Source organism: Tachyglossus aculeatus, chromosome 7, assembly GCF_015852505.1.
Source record: "Tachyglossus aculeatus isolate mTacAcu1 chromosome 7, mTacAcu1.pri, whole genome shotgun sequence".
NCBI lineage: Eukaryota > Metazoa > Chordata > Mammalia > Monotremata > Tachyglossidae > Tachyglossus > Tachyglossus aculeatus.
Genome location: NC_052072.1, coordinates 49,934,183 through 49,960,188, shown reverse-complemented (window position 1 = coordinate 49,960,188; position 26,006 = coordinate 49,934,183). Strand labels below are relative to the sequence as shown.

The 26,006-nt window shown below is 45.5% G+C and overlaps 1 protein-coding gene across 1 annotated transcript in view; it reads left to right on the top strand.

Moving 5' to 3' along the window:
- Window positions 1-26,006, top strand: part of LOC119930634 (germinal-center associated nuclear protein-like) — a 68,622-nt gene that overhangs the window by 7,430 nt on the left and 35,186 nt on the right. Inside the window, exons 6-12 of the mRNA XM_038749173.1 lie at window positions 1,674-1,758; window positions 5,391-5,529; window positions 11,098-11,294; window positions 18,510-18,649; window positions 20,099-20,296; window positions 22,492-22,760; window positions 24,820-24,982. Coding sequence (XP_038605101.1) covers window positions 1,674-1,758; window positions 5,391-5,529; window positions 11,098-11,294; window positions 18,510-18,649; window positions 20,099-20,296; window positions 22,492-22,760; window positions 24,820-24,982 — 1,191 coding nt within the window. The remainder of the gene's footprint in view (window positions 1-1,673; window positions 1,759-5,390; window positions 5,530-11,097; window positions 11,295-18,509; window positions 18,650-20,098; window positions 20,297-22,491; window positions 22,761-24,819; window positions 24,983-26,006) is intronic.

Sequence of the window (26,006 nt, the reverse complement as noted above, 5' to 3'; positions counted from 1 at the left end):
CTGTGTAGCCCTCAGGACACTGTAATCACTCAATAAATGCTTAGTTGTAATATTAGCCACTAAAATGTATATTTTTTCACATCAGAGATACTGAATATTAAGGTTTGTGTCTTTTACCACTTCACTAGAAATAAAATATTCTACTACCATTCCAAATTACTATAAAAATGTCAAACTTTGCTTAGGTTGTTGTTTACTTTTAAAATTTATTAGGGTCTAATATATAATGTCATTTAAAAAAAACATTAAAATGACAAAATCAAGTGGTTTCATTTTCATGAGGAGCAGCACAGCTCTATACTCTTTTAGAAATTAAGTTGTTAGGAACTATCTCTTTCTGGTTTGGAGTACTCATTTGCTCCCATGGCTTCAGCTACCATCTCTGAGTCGATGGTCTCCAAATCCACCTCTCCAATCCTGACCTCTCTCTTCCTACGCAGTCTCACATTTCCTCCTGCCTTCAGGACATCTTTACTTGGATGTCCCACCGACATCTTGAACTTAACATGCCCATAACAGAACCGTTCATCTTCCGAGCCTAAACCCGGTATCCCCACCTTGAATTTCCCCTAACTGTAGAGAATACCAATCAATCAATTGTATTTATTGAGCGCTTACTGTGTGCAGAGCACTGTACTAAGCACTTGGGAAGTACAAGTTGGCAACATATAGAGACAGTCCCTACCCAACAGTGGGCTCACATCATCCTCCCTGTCTCCCAAGCCTGTAACCTTGGCATTTCTCATTCAACCAACTTATTCAGTCTGTCTCCAACTTCTGTTGGATCCAACTTCTCAATATCTCTACATTCCCCCCACCTTCCTCTCCATCCAAACTGCTACCGCACTGATCCACACACTTATTCTGTCCTGCCTCGACTGCTGCATCAGCCTCTTTGCTGACCACCCAGCCTCCTATTTCTCCTCTCTATAGTTCACACTTCACTCTGCAGCCCAGATTGTTTTTCTAAAAAACAGTGAGTCTAAATTTCCTCATTCCTCAAACCCTCCAGAGGATGCCTATCCATTTGCATCAAACGGCGACTTTCTAACATCAGCTTTAAGGCACTCAATCAGCTCTCCATCTTCTTCCTCACCTTGTTGATCTCCTACTACAACCCAGCCGACACACTTCACTCTTCTAATGCTGCACTTTTCACTGCATCAAAAGCTCACCTGTCTTTCCATTGACACCTTGCTCATGTCCATCCTCTGGCTTGGAACTCCCCTCCTCATTTGTATCAGTCAGGCCACCAAGCTCCCCATCATCAAAGCCTTCTAAAATCCTATCTCCTCCAAAACGCCTCCCCTGACAAACTCCTCATTAGCCCACCTTATTTGCCCTCCCCCCTGCATCATCTTCACATTCGGTATTATACCGCTTAACATCCTGATATTTAACCCAGCCCCAAAGCACTTACGTACCTAACCTTGTATGCTTCCATTTCCACTATCTGTAATTAAGTTCAATGCCTCTTCTCCACTCTAGATTATAACCTTCTTGACGGTAGGGATCATGTCTACCAATTCAATTGTCTTGTACTCGCCCAAGTACTTAGTACAATGCAGTGCACACAGTATGATCTCAAAAAATTCCATTGATTGTTTGATTTTTCTGGGTTTCTGCTGTTTCGATGATTACAGTAAGAAATCATCATATATGTACTTTTCCAGGTTTCTGCTGGGGCTGCCCTGGCAAAGGAAAAGGGCAAAAGATTACATAGGAACATCATCATGTTTTGGCACAACCAAAAATCAAGTAAGTGAGATTTGATGGGTATTTACACGTGTTAGTGGAGACTTCTATAACCTATGAAAACTTGAACTTTTTTCTTCCATGTCAGTGAGTAGGACATTCCATGACCTTTTCTGAGAGTTCTCATTGACTTTACTAACAACCCTTTTCTTTCTTTCATTCTTACATGACTTTTAACGGTATTTGTTATGCACATACTATGTCCCAGGAACTCTACTAAGCTAATCGGGTTGGACACAGTACATGTCCCACATAGGGCTCACAGTCCTAACCCCACTTACAGATGAGGTAACTGAGGCCCAGAGAATTGAAGTGATTTGCCCAGAGTCAAACAGCAGACAAGTGGTGGAGCTGGGAGGAGAACTAAGGTCTTTCTCATTGCCAGGCCCATGCTCTATCCATTAGGCCACACTGCTTCTCAGTGATTAAATAAATCACTGGTATTAAATCAATCAGAACTTGCATCTGAGCTTCCTCCAGTACCACTATTTCTCCTATTTACCCTGCAATTCCTAGGCACTTGTATCTGTACCTCTTAAGCACCTGATATTCACCTGACGCTCAGCACTTCCATATATATCACTATATTCTCCCATTCCCTTATCCAAAATCCGTTTTAATGTCTGACTCCCCCTCTAGGCTGTGAGCCCCTTGTGGGTAAGGACTATGTCTCTCAACTCTATTGTTTTCTCCCAAGTGAGTAGTACAGTGCTCCTCACACAATCAGTGCTCAATAAAAACTATTGATTGATTAAGGGAAGGTAATTCCCTACTCCCTGAGAAATTTACAGGCTAAAAGGAGACAAGAAAAATAAATGTTGAGTGTGTATACATTTGCATGTAAGACTAGCCATATCTAAAAATGCTGTATTGGCAGTGTCTCTGAGTACTCAGATTAGTCATTCTGTCAGTTGCATTTATTGAGTGCTTCTGCGTGCAAAGCTTTGTACTAAGTGCTTGGGACAGTACACTCTAACAGAATGTCAGATACGTTCTCCACTACTCTCTTTCTACAATGCAGCCTGCACACTTCGCTCCTCTAGTGCTAATCTTCTCACTATGCCTCGATCTCGCCTATCTCACCGCCGATCCCTGGCCCACATCCTGCCTCTGGTATGGAATGCCCTCCCTTCTCAAATCCGACAATTACTCCCCCCGCCTCATTGAAGGCCCTTCTCGTCCAAGAGGCCTTCCCAGACTAAGCCTCCCCTTTCCTCTTCTCCCACTCCCTTCTGCCATCTCCCAGTCTTGCTCCCTTTACTCTCCACCACCTCCCAGCCCCACAACACTTACGTACATATCTGTAATTTATTTACTTATATTGCTGTCTGTCTTTCCCCACTCTAGACTATAAGCTTGTGTTGGGCAGGGAACGTGTCTGTTTATTGTTGTAGCGGACTCTCCCAAGCACTTAGTACAGTGCTCCGCACACAGTAAGTGCTCACTAAGTAGGATTGAAGGAATGCCTACAATGGGCTTATAGTCTAGAGGAGGGGGTTGGGGGATGTTTAATGGCAGGGAGGGCACACATTCTAGCACATAAAGTCACATTCACAGGCACCTGTAAATGAAGAGTGGACCAGAACCAAAGCAGCAGCAGAAGGTAAACTGCAATTGCTACTGAGAAGCAGCGTGACTCAGTGGAAAGAGCATGGGCTTTGGAGACAGAGGTCATGGGTTCAAATCCCCGCTCTGCCAACTGTCAGCTGTGTGACTTTGGGCAAGTCACTTAACTTCTCTGGGCCTCAGTTCCCTCATCTGTAAAATGGGGATTAAGATTGTGAGCCCCCCGGGGGACAACCCGATCACCTTGTAACCTCCCCAGCGCTTAGAACAGTGCTTTGCACATAGTAAGCGTTTAATAAATGCTATCATTATGATTATTACTTCCCTGGGGGCCACCACTTACTGCCCAGAACTCGTGGCACAGAGGAAGCAGAGGTAGGCAGTGGAGGCTGCCCCTCACTGAAGCTTCACTTACTTTTTCATTTCTCTGCCGCTTTGCACGGGATCAAACCCGTCTCTATCTGTGTTTACGTATGAATGGAATATAGGAATATGTGTGTGTTTCTGAATTTTCGTGCTAAAGGTATGTGTTTGTGTTAGAGTGTATGCATGCATGTGTTTGTGTGGCTGACGGAGGGTCTGAGTTTGGTTGTTTGAGCAAGCGTGTATGTTTGTGAGGGAGACTGAGAGTGTAACACAGGGTCGCTAGCTCCTTTCTCTTTTGTCTATTCCTTAACATGCAGAGAAGCAGCATGGTCTAATGGAGAGAGCGCGGGCCTGGGACTTAGAAGAACCCGAGCTCTAATCCTGGCTCCACCGATCATCTGCTGTGGGATCTTGGGCAAGTCACAACTTCTCTGTGCCTCAGTTACCTCATCTGTAAAATGGGGATAGAGACTGTGAGCCCCAAGTGGGACAGGGACTGTCTCCAACCTGATTAGCTTGTATCTACTCCAGCGCTTAATATGGTGCCTGGCACATAGTCAGTGTTTAACAGATACCATAAATACAAAAATGCCCCACTATTTCTCTCTTACCTACTTGAAGCAAGGTACTGTTTGCTCATAGGCTTGCGTAACATGAATAAATGCACTTATATTTGCCTCCAGTCACTATCTCCTTTTGGCTATTCCTTAACAAGACCCTCTATTTCTCTCATAGCCACTTTAAAGCAAGGTACTTTCTCCTTGTAGGCCTATATGCACAAGTCAGTGCACCTATAGTAATAATAATGATGGTATTTGTTAAGCGCTTATTGTGTGCCGAGCACTGTTCTAAGCACTGGAGTAGATACAAGGAAATCAGGGTGTGCTACCTGGGGCTCACAGTCTTAATCCCCATTTTACAGATGAGGTCATCGAGGCACAGAGAAGTTAAGTGACTTGCCCAAAGCCACACAGCTGATAAGTGGTGGAGCTGGGATTAGACCCCGTGAACTCTAATTTCCAAGCCCACACCCTTTCCACTAAGCCATGCTGCTGCTGTACAGATATTGTCCACATTACTGGGGGAATAAATTGAGTAATAGTTTTCTGAGCTTAATGCCATTCCAAGATTTTTTGTGGCTGCTCCTGTCTGTATCTCTCATGCCTCTTAATCCTTCCCTCTGTTCTATTTTCTTCAGTTCTATGGAAATAAATTAAATCAGCCTAGCCTGGGAGGTATTTTACCTGCCAGATCTCCTCCACCCTTCAAATGTTCCTTTTAGACACATCCGTAGTCCAGAATCGCCCTCCATTTCATTTTTCCTGGGATTTCAGAGCAAGCAGAAGAGGGGAAAATAAGTTTTAGATTTTTCCTCTACAGACCTCTCCTTTAGCTCCAACTTTTCTTTCCTTCTTCTTTAGTCCCCATTTCCCATTCACAAGGAACCCATAAACTTTTCAGGGGACATGCAGATCAAGAACTAAGAGTAACTGATTATAGAATGCTTGATTTCCTTCAGTCTTAAATCTTCGAAGAAGAACTGAGATGTGTTTCAGCTGAAAATATTTTATTAATGACCAGGGCTTCTAATTTTCTGTGGTTTCATTACTTTGTGATCTTCGGGTTACGTTACATAAAGGAAGCTGAAGAAAGCATACTGGAGAAAGGCAACTTTGAAATGTATTTTATTCCATTTATTTCAGGAATTGGAAAGGAAGAATATTTAACCAAAGGAAAAAAAATAAGAAAAAAAAATAAAAGTGAAGAGGAAAACCATCAGAATTTTCCTCTTCAAAAGCCTTTAGTAAAGTCTTTTGGAGATGATAAACTGCCTAGCAAGAGGTAGGTTGCTTATTTCAGAAGCCGCTCAGTTTAAATATTTTGATAAGGTCAATCTTTTGCAATTATTTTTAAGAAATGGATGCAATTAATAGTTTCAAAAATAATGAGAATTGTGGAATTTTTAGAGCTCCAACTCTGTGGAAAGCACTGGATAAGCACTTGAGTAGCTACAGACAATTAGATCAGACACACTTCCTGTACCACACGGGATAAACAATATAAGTGGTATAAAGAGTAAGTGTCATATCCCCATTTTACAGAGGAGGTAACCGAGGCACAGTGAAGTTAAGTGATTTGCCCAAGGTCACCTCATAAGCCAGTGGGTTGTATTCTGCAAATTATTTAACAAATGGCTAGACATAACTCTGTGACTTTACTATGTACAGTATTTTTGAAAGGCCTTTTACCATTGAGAGATTTGTCTCAATACTTCTGAGGCAAGTAATTATCATTTTCACAAAGCATGAAAAGGGCAAAGTGACAAATACTGTTATCACTATATTGGGTTGGCAAACACTCATCTTCATTGATTTTTCTTATTCTATTTCTTATTCTTTAATCTCCCTTGAATTTACTGAATTTTATAGTCTCATTATACATGTTCCTTCTTTATTGTGATTTGATAAAACAGAGCTCTTGAGGGCATGGATAGTACCCTTCTGAGAGTTTAGTAAAGTAAAGTAAAGTAAAGTGCCCCTCATCCCCCCCCACCTTCCCGGTCCGGTCCTGACTGACTCTCCCCCCGCCCGCCCCCAGGTAAAAAGCCCTTGTTAGCACCTCGTTAGCACCATGTTAGCACCATGTTACATGTTACATTAACGACAACCTCATTCACACCTCCTCAGCCCTCCCATGCTAGTTGACTGTTCGCTCCCCTCCCCAGGTATCTCTGCTCCCTGACCCCCCTTAACTGGCCCACCCTACTCCAGCTCTTAATAGTTTGTATCTGCTCTCTGTGGCATCATTGTCTGCCAATTCTATTATTGCCATAGCATATTGATTGCTCAACTACACCCTGTGATGCCATCGCCTACTTTTATCATTGCTACTGTTTTATTGCTTCTGCATCTCAATTGTTAACCCCCCGCGGTACTGTCACTCGCCCTGCTGACCTCACTATGAACTTTCAGTTCCCTGGCTCCCAACTGCCATTCCCATTCCTCACCTTCCCCTTCCCCTCTCCCACCCAGCTGTTTCCCTCCCTCTCACCCACCAAGACCGCTCCCCCTCAACCCCTACCAAGGATTCCTCTGTACCAGCGCAGGTCCTCCGCTTCTCCCTCCCGGCCCCCCTCCTCCCCTTCTCCCCGTCCCCACCCCATCCCAGTTCTCCTTTCCCATCGCCACCCCCCTTCCCACTCTCCGCGCCCAGGCCCCCGCCAACTCATCCCAATCCAAACCCTCCCCACCCCTCGCACCCTTCCCCCTCCCTCCCCACCCTCGACAGCTGATGCCAAGTGTGGCCTCTGGAACCCCCGCTCCGTTTTAAGTAAGATCCCTTTCATCCTGGACCTTTTCCTTTCCAGTTCTCTACTCCTCCTCGCCCTAACTGAAACATGGCTGTCGCCGGACGACACGGTCTCTTCTGCTGCTCTCTGCAGTGCAGGCCTCTTCTTCTCCCACTCCCCCAGACTCACCGGAAAAGGAGGAGGTGTCGGTTTCCTTCTCGCCCCCCAATGTCGCTTTCGCACTATCCCTCCTCCCCCTTCCCTTTCCTTCCCTTCCTTTGAAGCCCACATTATTCGCCTCTACCACCCCCTCCAGATTCTTGTAGCCGTCATCTACCGCCCTCCGGGCCCCACTTCCAACTTCTTTAACGACTTTGACCCCTTCCTCACATTCCTTCTCTCCTTCTCCATGCCCACTCTGATCCTCGGAGACTTCAATATCCACATGGATATCCCTAACGACTCCTCTGCCGCCCGCCTTCTATCTCTCCTTGACGCTGCCAACCTCTTCCTCCACCCCACCTCACCCACTCACCAACTTGGTCATACCCTCGACCTCATCATCTCCTACCGCTGCACTGTGTCCACCCTCACCAACTCTGTGATCCCTCTCTCTGATCATAATCTTCTCACCTGCCTCCTCACTCACACTCCTTTCCCCTGTAAATCCGTATTACTCCCTCACAGAGATCTCCGCTCTCTGGACCCCACCCATCTTTCGGAGCGCCTCACACCCCACCTCGCCGCCCTCTCCTCTCTACCCAGTCTTGATGATCAGATTACTGCTCTCAACTCTACCCTTTCTACTCAGCTAGACTCGCTCGCTCCCCTTTCCCTTCGCCGCTCTCACACCACTAACCCACGGCCCTGGATCACTGCCACTGTCAGCCTCCTTCGCTCTTACGCTCAAGCAGCTGAACGCTGCTGGCAAAAGTCTAAACACCATGCCAACCTCATACACTTCATGTTTATGCTTTCCTGCCTTAACTCTGCCCTCTCCTCTGCCAGACCAAACTATTTCTCCTCCCTTATTGACACCCATGCCCATCATCCCCGTCAGCTCTTCCGTACACTTGACTCCCTTCTCAGGCCCCCGGTTCCTCCCCCTCCTCCTTCCCTCACCCTCAACGATCTGGCCACCTACTTCATTAATAAAATTAAAACCATCAGGTCCGAGCTCCCCAAAGTCACTCCCCCCACTTCTCCAACCCCCCGGCTCTCAACCCTCTCTGCTACTCTCCCATCCTTCCCAGCAGTGTCCTCAGAGGAGCTCTCCTCCCTCCTCTCAAGTGCTACTCTGGCCACCTGTGCTTCTGACCCCATTCCTTCTCATCTTATGAAATCTCTCGCTCCGTCCCTTCTCCCCTCCTTAACTTCCATCTTCAACCACTCACTCTCCACTGGTTCCTTCCCCTCTGCCTTCAAACATGCCCATGTCTCTCCCATCCTAAAAAAACCCTCTCTTGACCCCACCTCACCTTCTAGTTATCGTCCCATATCCCTCCTACCATTCCTTTCCAAACTCCTTGAACGAGTCGTCTACACGCGCTGCCTAGAATTCCTCAACAACAACTCTCTCCTCAACCCCCTCCAGTCTGGCTTCCGTCCCCTTCATTCCACAGAAACTGCGCTCTCAAAGGTCACCAATGACCTCCTGCTTGCCAAATCCAACGGCTCATACTCTGTCCTAATCCTCCTCGACCTCTCAGCTGCCTTTGACACTGTGGACCACCCCCTTCTCCTCCACACGTTATCTGACCTTGGCTTCACAGACTCCGTCCTCTCCTGGTTCTCCTCTTATCTCTCCGGTCGTTCTTTCTCAGTCTCTTTTGCAGGCTCCTCCTCCCCCTCCCATCCTCTTACTGTGGGGGTTCCCCAAGGTTCAGTGCTTGGTCCCCTTCTGTTCTCAATATACACTCACTCCCTTGGTGACCTCATTCGCTCCCACGGCTTCAACTATCATCTCTACGCTGATGACACCCAGATCTCCATCTCTGCCCCTGCTCTCTCCCCCTCCCTCCAGGCTCGCATCTCCTCCTGCCTTCAGGACATCTCCATCTGGATGTCCGCCCGCCACCTAAAGCTCAACATGTCGAAGACTGAGCTCCTTGTCTTCCCTCCCAAACCTTGTCCTCTCCCTGACTTTCCCATCTCTGTTGACGGCACTACCATCGTTCCCGTCTCACAAGCCCGCAACCTTGGTGTCATCCTCGACTCCGCTCTCTCATTCACCCCTCACATCCAAGCCGTCACCAAAACCTGCCGGTCTCAGCTCCGCAACATTGCCAAGATCCGCCCTTTCCTCTCCATCCAAACCGCTACCCTGCTAATTCAAGCTCTCATCCTATCCCGTCTGGACTACTGCACCAGCCTTCTCTCTGATCTCCCATCCTCGTGTCTCTCTCCACTTCAATCCATACTTCATGCTGCTGCCCGGATTATCTTTGTCCAGAAACGCTCTGGACATATTACTCCCCTCCTCAAAAACCTCCAATGGCTACCGATGAATCTGCGCATCAGGCAGAAACTCCTCACCCTGGGCTTCAAGGCTGTCCATCACCTCGCCCCCTCCTACCTCACCTCCCTTCTCTCCTTCTCCAGCCCAGCCCGCACCCTCCGCTCCTCCACCACTAATCTCCTCACTGTACCTCGCTCTCGCCTGTCCCGCCATCGACCCCCGGCCCACGTCATCCCCCGGGCCTGGAATGCCCTCCCTCTGCCCATCCGCCAAGCTAGCTCTCTTCCTCCCTTCAAGGCCCTGCTGAGAGCTCACCTCCTCCAGGAGGCCTTCCCAGACTGAGCCCCTTCTTTCCTCTCCCCCTCGTCCCCCTCTCCATCCCCCCGTCTTACCTCCTTCCCTTCCCCACAGCACCTGTATATATGTATATATGGTTGTACATATTTATTACTCTATTTATCTATTTATTTATTTATTTTACTTGTACATTTCTATCCTACTTATTTTATTTTGTTGGTATGTTTGGTTCTGTTCTCTGTCTCCCCCTTTTAGACTGTGAGCCCACTGTTGGGTAGGGACTGTCTCTATGTGATGCCAATTTGTACTTCCCAAGCGCTTAGTACAGTGCTCTGCACATAGTAAGCGCTCAATAAATACGATTGATTGATTGATTGATTGATTGATTTAGTACAGTGCCGTGCACACAGAAAGTGCTCATTGATTGAATGAATTGTTCAATAAAGGTTGATCATTACAACTCACCAGATTTCAAGTTCCTTGAAGTTAGTTCATGTCTTCTCACTCTATTGTTCTTTCCCAAGTGCTTAAAACACTGCTCTGCACTCCATAGATATATTAGATTGATTTAAAAAGAGAATGAGAATTAAACCCTTATCCTAAATTAAATTATCACATTTTCAATGAGTGTCTTTCTATTTCTTTAACTTTTCCTGCAGCCTAAGGATCTATCCCCTGCCTGGAATTCCCTCCTCTTTTAAATCTGGTGTCTCCTCCTCGCCTCTTCTTCGGAAGTCTTCTTAAATTACATCTTCTCCTGGAGGCCTTTTCCAATTAATTTCAAGTCTTCCCTGCTTAAATACTTCCAAAGGCCACTTTAGCACTTCCTCACCAATTTAAGTACTTAGGGGAACTAGCTGAGGTTCATGCCAACCAAAATGTCATTTCTTTGCTGTGGTCAAATTCTTAATACTGGGCACTGTAGTCAGTCAGTCAGTGATAGTTATTGAGCACTTACTGCAGGCAGAGTACTGCACTAGGCGCTTGAGAGTGAGTAGTATAATAATATAACCGACACAGTCCCTGCCCACAAGCGCTGAGGTAGATTCACGCTAAATAGGTTGGGCACAGTTCACGTCCCAGTTGGAGTTCACAGTCTTCATCCCGATTTTACAGATGAGGTCACTGAGGCACAGAGACGTTAAGCAACTTGCCCAAGGTCTCTCAGCAGACATGTGGCAGAGCTGGGATTAGAATCCAGGTCCTCCGACTCCCAGCCTCGGGCTCTTTCCATTAGGTCATGCTGCTTCTCTCAATTTCAGGCACGTGAAGACCTAGTTTTCTTATATCAGTCGATAGTATTAATTGAATGCCTGCTCTTCCCTCATTATTGTTAAATCCACTATCTCTATTTATACATTTTCAGCCTTTCACTTACAAAACTCGAACTTCCAAAGGGACTAAACCAAGAGGCAGATCCATTTAGTTGTGATGAGCAAATGAAGAACTCAGAAAGGGTGAGATCAGCAGCATCTGGTGTCAGCGGTTTGATGAGCATAACTGCAAGGACTTCTGAAGAAAAATATAGACTCCTCAATCAAAGGGATAAAATCATCCGACTAGGTATGGCGTCATCTGCATCAGGTCTGTTGGTACACAGTAAGAAAGAAAAATCAGAAATTGAATTGTATCAAGTGGCCTATGGACTTCATTTCTAAATTTTAAATCCTAACCACCTACTTAGTGCCTCGTAGTTTTATAGTGTTGTCTTTTGTGTATGCAGTCAGTTCCCCTACAACGTATTTTTCATTACAAATTCTGGTCAGGTTGCAGTGGAAAAATTAGGTAGCATTGTCCCTACAATGCGTGTCTGCCCGACAGAATGTGTTGCTGGAAGAAATGGTTGTGCACATGCAAGTAGCATCAGTCAAGGTGTGATTTCTATAATGTTGCATTTCATTCATTCATTCATTCATATTTATTGAGCACTTACTGTGTGCAGAGCACCGTACTAAGCGCTTGGGAAGTACAAGTTGGCAACATATAGAGACGGTCCCTACCCAACAGTGGGCTCACAGTCTAGCCTTCTGGGATTATTCAAAGAGACATGCTCAGTACCATAGAAGAGCTGAGGGTATTCCTTTATTTGACTTTTAATTTTACTATACTGTGAATGAAGGCAAAGTCCAGGATTCTTACACAAAAATGTTACTTTAAAATATAGGGATTTTGTGACCCATCCTATTTTGGGAAATGTTTTCCCATAGACTTAAATGTAATTTGTTAGTTTCCCATTCCTTAGCCAGCCCCAGCATGGCTACCGAGGCCTTACAGGCAGATCATGATAAATCACTCCTTACTATCCCCTTCCCCTCATTCTTTCCCCTCTGCTTCTCCTAGGGACTTTCTTGATCTTTGTGTAATAATAATAATAATTGTGGTATTTGTTAAGCACTTACTATGTGCCGAGCACAGTTCTAAGCACTGGGTTAGATAGAAGATAATCAGGTTGTCCCATATGGGGTTCACAGTTTTAATCCCCATTTTACAGATAATAATAATAATAATAATGGCATTTATTAAGCGCTTACTATGTGCCAAGCACTGTTCTAAGCGCTGGGAAGGTTACAAGGTTATCAGGTTGTCCCATGGAGGGCTCACAGTCAATCCCCATTTTACCAATGAGGTAACTGAGGCACAGAGAAGTTCAGTGACAAGTTAAGCTGGCAATTGGCAAAGTCGGAATTTGAACCCATGACCTCTGACTCCAAAGCCCATGCTCTTTCCACTGAGCCACGCTGCTGAGGTAACTGAGGCAAGAGAAGTGAAGTGGCTTGCCCAAGGTCACACAGCAGACAAGTGGTTGAGCCAGGATTAGAACTAGTGTCCTCTGACTCCCAAACCCGTGCTCTTTCCACTAAGCCATGCTGCTTCCCCATTTATAGTAATTGTTAAGTGCTTACTATGTCCCAGACACCGTTCTAAGCGCTGGGGTAGATACAAGGTAATTGGGTTGGAATCAGTCCCTGTCCCACACAGGGCTCACAGTTTTCATCCCCGTTTTAAAGATGTGGGCAGTGAGGCACAGAGAAGTTAAGTACCTTGTCTAAGGTCACACAGCAGACAAGTGGTAGAGCTGGGATTAGAACCCAGATCCTTCTGATTTCCAGGCCTGTGCTCCAACCATTACGCCTTGCTGCTCCCCAAACACAGAGCCCTCCACCAGCCTTCCAATCCCCTTGCCAAAATGTGTCTGCTTACTGTTATATTGTACTCTTCCAAATGTTCAGTACAGTGCTCTGCACACAGTAAGTGCTCAACAAATACGATCGATTGATTACTCCTACCCACCTATCCTTTTTTTTTTTAACAAGGGGCACAGGTGGCCCTACTCAAGCTGTTATCACTGCTTACCCCAGCAGAAATAGAGGATAGGGAGATCATCCAGGTGCCTGTCTTCTGACCCTGTGTCCTTCCCCCAAATGGCAGCTAAGTTAGTTTGGTTTGACTTGGTCTTGCTGTTTCCTCCTGCTGTTGTATGTCAGTTTGCGGCTGCATCTTTGTCACCAGAGAGAAGAGGTCCTCCCCTTAAGCCAGGAGCACTGTCAGCTGTTTAGAAGCTAAAAGCTGTGATAACAGACAGCAGACCCTCTCCACTGAAAGCAATTAATGAATAGGAAGCAGGGAAATGGGGAGGGGGTTCAACCAGGTTTCTTTCAGTTGGATTGAAGGGCGGACAGAATCCGGGTGGCAGAGAAGAGCTCTTCCTTCATCCCAGTTCCACCATCCTGTGCTTCCTTCTTCTTGAATCCCGGCTGAAGCGGAGAACCCGGCCTGCAAGTTACTGGAAAACGTCTGGGTAGGGACAAGGGAAGCAAGCGCTAGAGAGGGAACTGTTTTCTTGGCAGCGATTGGATTTAATGTCAGATTACTATTAAAAGTAGCTTATAGATCCCTCCCTACTTCACTATCTGTCCTACTTAGAGGTGGGACAGGGCTGTGCCCAGCCTGATTGTCTTGTCTCTACCCCAGTGCTTAGTTCAGGCTTGGCACATAGTAAGTGCTTAAGAATTTAGTACAGTGCTCTGCACACAGTAAGCGCTCAATAAATACAATTGACTGAACAAACTGCCATAATCATTCCTTCTCTTCTTCAATAGTTAGTGCATGACATAGCTCGGGATTTTATGTATTGCGGTCTTTCAATCATATTTACTGAGTGCTTACTATGCGCAGAGCACTTTACTAAGAACTTGGGAGAGTATAATATAACAATAAAACAGACACATTCCCTGCCCACAAAGAGCTTACAGTCTAGAGCGGGGAGACTGACATTAAGATACAAAAAAACTATATGTACATAAGTCTTGTAGACTGTGAGCCCGCTGTTGGGTAGGGACCGTCTCTATATGTTGCCAACTTGTACTTCCCAAGTGCTTAGTACAGTGCTCTGCACACAGTAAGCGCTCAATAAGTACGATTGAATGAATGAATAAGTGCTGTAGGGCATGGAGGGGGCTGGCGAATAAAGGGAGCAAGTCAGGGTGATGCAGAAGGGAGTGAAAGGAAAGGAAAAGAGGTCTTAGGGAAGGTCCCTTGAAGGAGATCTGCTTTCAATAAGGCTTTGAGAGGGGGGAGAGTAATTGTCGGATATGAAGAGGGAGGGTGTTCTACGCCAGAGGCAGGACATGGGTGAGAGGATGGCGACGAGATCGATGAATCGAGGTACAGAAGTAGGTTAGCAATAGAGGAGCCAAATGAGCAGGCTGGGTTGTCGTAGGAGAGTAAGAAGGTGAGGTAGGAGGAGGCAAGGTGATTGAGTGCTTTAAAGCCAATAGTAAGGAGTTTCTGTTTGATGTGGAAGTGGATGGGCAACCACCGGAGGTTCTTGAGGAGTGGGAAAACAAAGTTTGGACTCAAAGCTTTGGAGAAAAAAGGTTCCAGGCAGCAGAGTGAAGTAGAGACTGGAGTGGGGAGAGACAGGAGGCGGGGAGGTCAGCAGGAGGCTCATACAGTAATCGAGGTGGGATAGGTTAAGTGCTTGGATTAACACAGTAGCAGTTTGAGTGGAGAGGAAAGGGCAGATTTTAGCAATGTTGTGAAGATTGAACTGGCAGGGTTTAGTGATAGATTGAATACGTAACACCAAGGTTACAGGCTTGTGAGACAGGAAGGATGGTGGTGCTTTCTACAGGGATGGGAAAGTCAGGGGAAGGCCAGGGTTTGGGTGGGAAGATGAGTTCTGTTTTTGATGTGTTACATTTGAGGTGATGGAAGGACATCTAAGTAGAGATGTCTTGAAGGCAGAAGAACATGAGAAACTGCAGAGAGGAAGAGCGATCAGAGCTGGAGATGTAGCTTTGGGAATCATCAGCATTGATGTGGTAGTTGAAGCTACGTGAGTGAATGGGTTCTCCAAGGGAGTGGGTGTAGATGAAAAATAGAAGCGGACCCAGAACTGAAGCTTGAGGGATACCCAGAGTTAGCGGGTGGGAAGCAGAGAAGGAGCCCACGAAACAGACAGAGAGTGACGGCCAGAGAGATAGGAGGAGAACCGGGAGAGGACAGCATCAGTGAAGCCGAGGTCGGAGAATGTTTCCAGGAGAAGCAGATGGTCCACAGAGCCAAGGGCAGGTGAGAGGGTGACGAGGATTAGGATGGAGTAGAAGTCAGTAGATTTGGCAAGAAAGAGATGATTTGTGACTTTTGAGAGGGTAGTTTCTGTGGTATGAAGGAGATGGAAGCCAGATTGGAGGGGGTCGAGGAGAAAATTGGAGGAGAGGAACTTGAGGCAGCGGGGGTAGACAACTCGCTCAAGGAGTTTAGAGAGAAATGGTAGGATGGAGATGGGGCGATAACTGGAGGGAGTTGTGAGGTCAAGGGGTTTTTTTTAGTATGGGGAGACATGGGCATGTTGAAAGCAGTGGAAAAGAAGCCATTGGAGGGTGAATAGTTGAAGATGGTAGAGAAAGAAGTAGGGAGGGAGCAAGTGTTTTAATAAGGAGCCAGGCTCTGGGGATATAGCTCTACTATAGAAATTATAGGGTGTTTCTATTTGCTTATACACACAAACACACATGTATAAACATATATTTAAGAGTTAGCATGCAATTTGTTCTCTGCGGTAACTAAAGTACATCCTTCATTCTATTTTTACTTCAAAAACTGGTGCAACCCCGGTGCTGCACTTGTTTGGCAGTTAAGGTTGGCTCATCTTTGCAGAGGTTTCTCACCACACAAGGCTCAAGATTCCACTCAAACCCAGATACTGCCTGAATCCTCAATGGACAAATCCACTTGCAAGCAGGCGATACGGACAAAGTCACTGAAAAGTGCAGCTCAATTCCCAGATTGGCCTGCGCAGCACAGAGAGTTCTGGCCTCCAGTTATACCCTCAGATGAGATCATATCATTTCCCAGAAACACTGCAGTCTTTGTGTAGGAAGAAGAGCCATCTTGCAGCTGCTGATGTTGCTAGAAGTTCTCTAGACTGACCCCCATCTAGACTGTAAGCTCATCATGGGCAGGGAATATGTCTGTTTATTGTAATAGCGCACTCTCCCAAGTGCTGAGTACAGTGCTCTGCGCACAGTAAGCTCTCAATAAATACTGTTGAATGAATGAATGAATGGTTGTTGACCTTTGTAATGGGAGCCGACCACTCGTGGGTGGCTCTGGTCCTGGGCTGGTCATTGTCCCTAAATTGATGGTCATTCTTTTCATTCATTCCTTCAATCGTATTTATTGAGCGCTTACTGTGTGCAGAGCACTGTGCTAAGCGCTTGGGGAGTACGAGTCGGCACCCTACAGAGACGGTCCCTACCCAACAATGGGCTCACAGCCTAGAAGGGGGAGACAGACGACAAAACAAAACAAGTAGACAGGTGTCAAAACCACCAGAATCAATAGAATGATAGCTATATGCACGTCATTAATAAAATAGAGTAGCAAATACGTACAAGTAAAATAAATAAAGTAATAAATATGTACAGATATATACAAATATATACATTCTTCCTCCTACTCTCCTGGGTCAGGTTTATCGGCTGGCTGAGCTGCATGCTGGCCCTCTCTCAGCGGCCTTGACTACTCTCCTTGGTTCCTTACCAATCAATCAATCAATCGTATTTATTGAGCGCTCACTGTGTGCAGAGCACTGTACTAAGCGCTTGGGAAGTACAAGTTGGCAACATATAGAGACAGTCCCTAACCAACAGTGGGCTCACAGTCTCAGAAATGCCCATTCAGGCCACCTCCAATTCACTGGGCCCATGTCTTTAATTCCCTGTTTTGCCACCGTCAAAATGTGACCCTAACTCTTTTATCCAGAGCCCTTACTGATGGGGTGAAGGCAGGTGGCCTGTCTCCTTGCCTCCAGAGGGCCAGTTCTGACATGAAAGGGGTTGCCATCATCCTCTAGATCTCACTGTAACAGCTGCTGCACTCCACTGAGTGGAAGCGGGGCCTTCTAAAGTAGAGCAGTTGATATTTGTTGTGTGTCTGTATGTTTATAATTGTGAATGTGTGTGTGTGTGTCTGTGTCTGCCTGTATGTTAATCAATCAGTGGTATTGAGAGTTTGCTATGTGCAGAGCACCGTGCTTGGGAAAGTATGATACAACGCCATTAGCAGACAAGCTCCCATGTGTGCATATATACCTATTTATGTAACTGTCCCTGTGAATATCTGGGCCTGTGTATATCAGGGGCAGTGAATGCTTGGGTCTTTTTATTATTCTCATTATTCCCCCTCATTTCCTGGAGACTCCCCTCCTGATCGTTCTGATCATCTTCTCCTTTCTCTGTGACCCCTCTCCCAGTTCTCCACCCTATTTTTTTTCTCTCTGTGACTATGTATCTCTAAGTTCCTTCACCGTCTGTCTCTTCAGTGCGACACCCATTCATTTATTCATTCAATCGTAGTAATTGAGTGCTTACTGTGTGCAGAGCACTGTACTAAGCACTGAGAGAGTACAGTATAACAATAAACAGACACAGAAGGCTCTTCCCTTAGGCCCTCTTTTAAAGCTCAAAATTCATGTCATCCTCTCCTCTGGGCATTAAGAATGAGGAAGCAGCCACGGTCGGTCATTGTGTACAGCTCTCGTCTTTGCTATTCCAGACTTGCAAAGCCAGAATAAGCCACTCCAAGCACCTGTAACCCGTACGAGGGAAGCAAAATTCAGGGAGAAGGAGAAGATGAAAAAGATGAAGAGGATGAAAAAGTCAAGCAGTGGGCAAAAAAGGGAGGTGGAGGGTGAAAAGTTTGTTTTTAAATTAAATTTTTTTTAATCAGTGGTATTACTATGTGCCAGGCACTGTACTAAGCGCTGGGGTTGATACAAGATAATCAGGTTGGAAAAAGTCCATATCCCACAAGGGGCTCCACGGTCTTAATCCCCATTGTACAGATGAGAGAACCGAGGGACAGAGAAGTGAAGGTTACACATCAGACAAGTGGCGGAGCCGGGATTAGCGGAAAAGTTCCACTCTGGGTTTGCCTTTCTGCTCTTCTTGTCGGTCTCACCCTTTTTGACGTCTATCTTCCTTCTTTGCCTGCCTTGCTGCTTTGAGTGCCTGCACCGTGACCTGCCTCGGGCTTACCCGACCTTCTCCTTCTGTTTTCCATGCCCATCTTTCTGTGTTTATGGCTCTCTCCATCTCTTTCTAGCAGCCTTTTACTTCTCCCTAGCTTATTTCTGATCTTCTCTCCAGAAGCTCCACTCCTTGAAAGCCCCTTTTCTTTGGAGCTCAGTATGACCATTATGTGGCAGCAAATGTCCCAGTCCAGAAACCCTTCTGTTTACAGGAACAAAGACTCTTGTTTTTTTTTTTGTAGTTCAAGTAAAAAGAACTGATTTGGATAAAGCAAAACCCATTGTTGGGACATGTCCGGATATGTGTCCTGAAAAAGAACGCTACTTGAGAGAAAGCAGAAAACAACTCAGTATTTTTGAATTGCTTCCTGGAACAGACAAGGTATCATCACTGCTGATTATTTTGCTGATTTGTTTTTCCCTGATTGTATTTTCTAACACACCCATTATCATACAGTCTGTCTGAAGTGCACGATTTTTATGTAGCCAGTCTGGTTTTTACTGACACGGTTCTTTTTGAGTTCTCGTATGTCTCTGATCACTCCTTAACAGTCTCTTTCCCTGACACCCTTTCCACCTCTCAAACCTAATTGTGGGTGTTCCTCAAGCTCTTTTTTGGTCTCCCAATTCCTTTCCCTTTAAACTCATTCCCTTGCAAAGGACTTATGCTACACCCTCTATGTGGGCAACTCTTAAATCTGTCCCTTTACTCCTCATCTCTCTCCTCTTCTGCAATCATGAATTTCTTCTTGCCTCTAGGACATCTTCACACGGTTATCCCACTAGCCACTTAAGCTCAAAATATCTAAAACCGAACTCCTCGTATTCCCTCCCAAATCCACACTTCCCAGTCCACAACACCGTTGTCCTCCATGCCCTAGCGTTGGTATTATCCTTGATTCCTCACTCCTTCTCAACCTTCACCTTTGTCTGTTGACAAATCCAAGCAGTTTTTCCTCCACAGTGTTTCCCAGATCTTCCCCTTCCTCTTCACCCAAGCCACCACCATCACAGACCAGACACTGGGCACATCCCGGCTGGACTACTTTTTCAGCCTTTTCAAAGATCTCCCTGACTCAGGCCATATAGTTCACTCTGCTGCCCCAATCATTCATCTAGAATGCCATTCTGCAAAGGTCTCTGCACTCTTCAGAAACTTTCAATGGTTATCCAGTCCTTGATGGTTTAAGCAGAAACTCTTGACCATTAGCTCGAAGGTACTCCATCAGCTCTCTCCCTTTTATTTAACAACCCTCTTCTCCCATTTCATCTCAGCTCACCCTCTTTTCCTTCCAAGATAACCTTTTCATTATGCCTTGATTGATTGAGTATCCAGAATGTCTCCCCTGAAATAGCCACTGGCTGCAGGTTTGCACTCAAACGGACAGCCCATGGTCCTGTTTAGGAAGAGGTTGGCAGGAGGGAGGAGGGGAAGTTTGGGGTAGCATAGAGCATTCATTCATTCATTCACTCGTATTTATTGAGCAGTGCAATTCTCGGCTCCAGTCGGACACCCCAGATCCAGCTTTTCTCAGCCATTATAAAGTTGGTGAGGAGGGGGCATAGAAGGAGGTGGAGCAATCTGAGGATTAGGAATGTTATTGCACCAGCTAAAGTCTGTAGGGAGACTGGCACTCGTAAAATTGTAAAATGATTTCTTGTTAACAAGAATGTGGACAAATGTGATAAAACTACAGGAGAGAAAATTTGGAAGGGTTTTACAAGATGATTTTCATCAAACTAAGGCCAAATAAGATGAAAAACCCATGGGGTTTACAATTTCAGATTTCTTTTCTTGTCGGGGATTGTCATTTTGTCTATATTCCCTCAGGTAGACCACACAGCAGCGATTAAAGAATATAGCAGATCATCAGCCGATCAGGAAGAGCCACTGCCTCATGACCTTCGACCCTCAAGTGTCCTGAGCATGACAATGGATTACTTAATTACCCATGTGATGAACAAAATGGAAGGAAACACCCGAGAGTGGTATGATTTTATCTGGAACAGGACACGAGGTGTAAGAAAGGTAACCATTAAAATCCCTATCCCTTTGACACTCTGGCTCCATTCAGCGCATTTTAACTTTAAGTGAGAATGGATTTAAATGGGAATATTTGGGTATGATAAGTATTTCCCCGTTCCATTTGTTCATTTGCACATCCACATAAGGTAATGCGATAGCAGCTCTTGGTTTTTCATGATTCCGTTTTTAGCAGAATTTCATGAATGAATATGTGATAAAGATTTATTTTAACTGCTTATGATTAGGAATAATTTACTTCAGTTAGGAAACTGAGCCCAACAGAGAAATTGAGTAACTCTGAGCCTCAGACCTCAGAGGCATTGAACATCAGTGCTGGAACTGGAAATTAGAGGTTCTGACCTCTACTGCAGTATTTAAGCAATAAGACCAAATTCTTTAACAATGGAAATGCAGATTTCACTGAAAATCTAGGTTTAAAATGATAGTTTTTTTGACTTTTTAAATTTGTAACCATAGCATCCCCGGACTGAGAATGTACATTCCGTCCTGGGCCTCGTTTTGTAGATGGGGTTGGGAGTTACTGTTAGTCACTATACATTATTATATTCTAATTAATAATAAGGAATAATTGTGGCATCCGCTGAAGTGCTTACTTTGTGTCAAGGACTGTTCTAAGGGCTGAAGTTCATGTACGAGTACATGTGGCTTAAAGACGATGATGATGATGATGATTGTAATATTTGTTAAGCACTTACAATGTGCCAAGCAATATTCTAAGTGCTTGGGAAGATACAAGTTAATCAGGTCAGGCACAGACTCCGTTCCACACAGGGCTCACAATCTAAGTAGGAGCTGGAAGAGGTATTGAATCCCCATTTTACAAATGAGGTAATCCAGGAACAGAGAAGTAAAGTGACTTGCCCAAGATCACACAGCAGACAAGTGGCAAAGCCGGGATTAGAACCAGTTCCTTCTCACTCCCAGACCCATGCTCTATTCACTCGGCCACTCTTGCTTCTCTCAATGTGGGATCCACAGTCCTGGCTACACTGGGCACACAAAGAAGTCGTCCTTATGTGTTGTACTTAAGGTTTGTTGCGGCTGGAGCTGTTTTCTCTTTTGCCTCCTTGGGAATTGTGATCCAACTGAGCTCATTCGTTCACTGGTCTTTCATCTTATTCTCTGTCCACTGTTCTCTCCTCAGTAATTAGCTCAGGCAGGACAGAGTAACTCTGAGGGTCTGACACATATGGCAAAATCTTGGCTGATTTGGAGTTAGGATGGATTTGAGGTGGGGAGGATGGTGTTCCTAGGTAGTGAGAGTCCAAATCCCAACCACCACTGCCTTAGGATATCGCTCCTGAGCAGGAAAAGGAGTCAGGGAGAACACGTGATGAGGCTGGGGGAATACAATGTGCTACCCTTGTAAACCCAGCTGCACCTATGTCAAATTAAGCCCCAAGGATGGATGGAGTGGGGATTACACCCCTATTCTCAGGGTGTGCCTTAGGCATTAAAATTTGGAGGCAAAAACCTGAACCAGGATTTTTCTGGTTTTGTTTAATGGAGCGACAGTCCAATCAAATGACCAGAAGGGCAGTTTCTGGCCTGTGGGCTATATTTCTTTTTTTTGTGTGTGTTTATGTGCGTGCTCTAATCTCCCCTTAGAAAAAAAAATCTTTGGTATGATGTGGGCAGAGAAGATGGAAGCGGCTCTCTCTCAGTGTATTTTGCTACCCAGAAACTTTGGGAAAAAGATTGATTTTCCACCACTGTGGGCCTTCTGAAGCTGAGCCCTGTTCCCAGCTGATCCTACAGATCCTATTCTTTGCAAATATGTTGCATGTCTCTCTTTCCTACTGAAGAATAAGCTCCTTGTGGTCAGTGGTCTGTCTTGTGCTTCTGTAGTACTTTCCCAAACTCTTTTTTAGTGTGTTGTGCTCAATAAATACCAATACTACTACTACTACTACTACTACTACTACTACTACTACTACTACTACTATTCTTTCAATCGTATTTATTGAGTGCTTACTGTGTGCAGAACACTGTACTAAACATTTGGGAGAGTACAATATAACAATAAGTAGACACATTCCCTGCCCAAAACAAGCTTACAACTACTGTTTTAACTTGGGACAGGTGTACTTTATCTTTTTGATATTTCCTAGGGAATCTCTTCACTTGAAAGAAACAATTAGCAGTAAAAAAAATGGTTTGCTTTTCACTTTGAACAGGATATAACTCAGCAGAATCTCTGTGACCCTCTGACGGTGTCCCTGTTAGAGAAGTGTATGCGATTTCACATCCACTGTGCTCACCAGCTCTGTGAGGAGCCCATAGCCTCCTTCGATGCTAAAATCAACAACGAAAACGTGATTAAATGCCTCCAGACCCTGAAGGAGATGTACCAGGACCTAGCAAACATGGATATTTACTGTAAGAGCGAAGCAGAGTTCAGAGCTTACAGTGTTCTGCTGAATCTTAATAACGAAAACGTACTCAGGTGAATGTTTGTGAGAACGGCGTGATCGATGATTTACCTTAGGGAAAGTGGCTTTGTGTTTTCTCTCTGCTTTACCCTCTTCCTCAATTACAATCTCCCAAGTTCTTAGTGGTGTTCTGTGTACAGTAAGTGCTCGATAATAATAATAATTATGTTATTTGTTAAGCATCATCATCATCATCATCATCAATCGTATTTATTGAGCGCTTACTGTGTGCAGAGCACCGTACTAAGCGCTTGGGAAGTACAAGTTGGTAACACATAGAGACAGTCCCTACCCAGCAGTGGGCTCACAGTCTAAAAGGGGGAGACAGAGAACAAAACCAAACATACTAACAAAATAAAATAAATAGAATAGATCTGTACAAGCAAAATAAATAAATAAATAAATAAGCACTTACTCTGTGCCAAGCATTGTTCTAAACGCTGGGGGAGACACAAGTTAATCCAGTTGAACTCAGTCCCCGTCCCACATAGTGCTCACACTGTTCACCCCATTTTCCAGATGAGGCAACTGAGGCCCAGAGAAGTGAAATGACTTGCCCAAGGTCACACAGCAGACATGTGGCAGAGTCGGGATTAGAACCCCTGACCCTCTGACTCCCGGGCCCATGCTCTAGCCACTAGGCCATGCTGCTTCCCATCCTATTTATTGATCTATATATAGACTACTCTAGATGATCTGGCCTAACTTTCCAGCTCAGGCAACTGGAAAAGCTGAAAGGAAACCTAATTAAAAATACTGTTTGCGGAGAAGGTTAGAGGTTTTTTTGATCTGGCAGGTCACTAGGCCGCCAGTTTGGGCTAGCTTCCAGAGAATACTGGCCTTTGAGGGATAGTTGTAAATTCTTTAGCTGCGGGTAGACCTCCCGGTCAGCTGATCCGATAGTGAGTTCAAGCCACATTGCCAGAAAGTGCAAGTTTAATTTATAACTACACTCTTGTAAGGGCTGAGGGTTTCTATCTGGGGTTCCAGACCCTTTTTGATTGACCAATACAGCTCCTTTGTGATTCCCTGGCTTGGTTCCACTTAATTGTATTCCAGTTGGTCTCAAGAGATTTTAAAAGGCTCAACTTCCATTTCATTCCCGGCTTGGGAGGCTAGTCTTTGACCTTGGTCTTGGTGGCTCTGCCCTAATGCCTTAATGGTGAGGCTCCGGACCTCTCCCTCTACCCCCTTCATAACTTAACTGGTTCACCCTCAAGGCTCAGTTGCTTGGTTCAGCTTTTAACCAGGTCTCTTTTCTCGGGGTTTAACAATTGTCAATCAGTCAATCATATTTAGTGAGCACTTATTGCATGCAGAGCACCATATTACGTGCTTAGGCAAGTAATGATAATAATCATAATAACTGTGGTACTTGCTAAGCACTTACTGGGTGCCAGGCACTGTACTCAGCGCTGGGGTGGATACAAGCAAATGTCCCTGTCCCACACGGAGCTCCCACTCTCGATCCCCATTTTCCAGATGAGGTAACTGAGGCACAGAGAAGTGAAGTGACTTGTCCAAGGTCACACAGCAGAGTGGCAGAGTCGAGGTTAGAACCCATGACCTTCAGACTCCCAAGCCCGTGCTCTATCCAGCGCACCATGCTGCTTCTCACAAGTACAGTATGACAGAGTAGATAGACACATTCCCTGCCCATAGTGAGCTTAAAGTCTAGAGGATGAGCTTACAGTCTAGTTTACAATTTGGCCTGTTCCATTTCTGGACTCAACATGTCCAAGACTGAACTCCTTGTCTTCCCTCCCAAACCCTGCCCTCTCCCTGACTTTCCCATCACTGTTGACGGCACTACCATCCTTCCCGTCTCACAAGCCCGCAACCTTGGTGTCATCCTCGACTCCGCTCTCTCGTTCACCCCTCACATCCAAGCCGTCACCAAAACCTGCCGGTCTCAGCTCCGCACCCTTTTGTTGAAAATCATAACTATCTTAGTTGATAGCACATACATTGGTGATTTTATGCCACCATTTACATTTCCTCCTGTATAACATTATATAGACTGTATATTGCCAAACAATGAAATAAGCAAAATCCTATCTCTTATGTCTCCAGAGAATTACAGCAATTTCAGCCCACTCTTTACAACTCACCTGAGGTTGTATTTGCTTCTCAAGCTCTAACTGCTTTAAGCACCAACAACTTTGTGAAATTTTTCAAATTGGTTCAGACAGCTTCCTATCTCAACTCCTGCATCTTACATGGGTATTTTAACCAGGTAAGAAAGAGCTACATTTTGAAATACTCTTTAAGAACTAACATCCTGCGTGCAGATGTTTTTTCCACTCGATACTCATTTCGTTCTATTTGATGTCCGAGCTTGACACCAAATTTTCCGAGGCACCTGTCTACTTTCTGAAATTCAACAATCAACCAAAGGAGCGTACAGCAAGTGTCATCCACCTTTGGCTCTTGAGATACATCTGGCTCTTGGAGCCAAGTGTGGCTCGGCCAGCCCCAACACTTGGAGGGTGTTCAAGACTGTGGCTGGGACCATCCCAGGGATCCCTTAGTAGGGTGTGTGGAGCGGGAATTAGGAGGGAATGAGAGGAGAGGGCTATCTGAGATCTCCGGCTTCCTGCCGCTGCCGCAGGAATTTTTTGCTAGTGATATTGAAGGCAAAGCCCACTCCAGCTGGCTGGTGGGCTATGGACCCCTCCTTCTCACCCTCTCCCCCTTCTTTGCCTCCTAAAGCTGTGGCTACGAAGAGCACTGTCAACTGTGCCGCTCCCAGATAAACCCCCACCATGCATTTAATGATCGTGGTATTTGTGAAGCATTTTACTATGTGCTAAAGCACTGTTCTGAGCACTGGGGTAGATGCAAGGCAATCAGGCTGGACACAGTCTCTGTCCCACGTGGGGCTCACGCTCTTAATCATCATTTTACAGATGAGGTAACTGAGGGCCAGAGAAGTGAAGCGAGTTGCCCAGGGTCACACAGCAGACACGTGGTGGAGCTGGGATTAGATCCCAGGTCCTTCTGGCTCTCAGGCCTGTGTTCTATCCGGCTAAACGGCTTCTCCCCACAACTTCTCCTCCCTTCCTTTTTTTCCATTCTGCTCCCTGACTCAGTTTATGAGATTCATTCTGTCATAATCCCGGCAGGGTCGAGCCCCGGTAGAGGGATTGATGGAGGGGAATGGGAGGCTGTACCACCTCAGTTGCCCTGCAGCCAAAAGCAGGGGCAAGAGTGTTGTGAGAATTTTCCAGTGGTGCCCAACACCTCAGACGGGCTCTGCA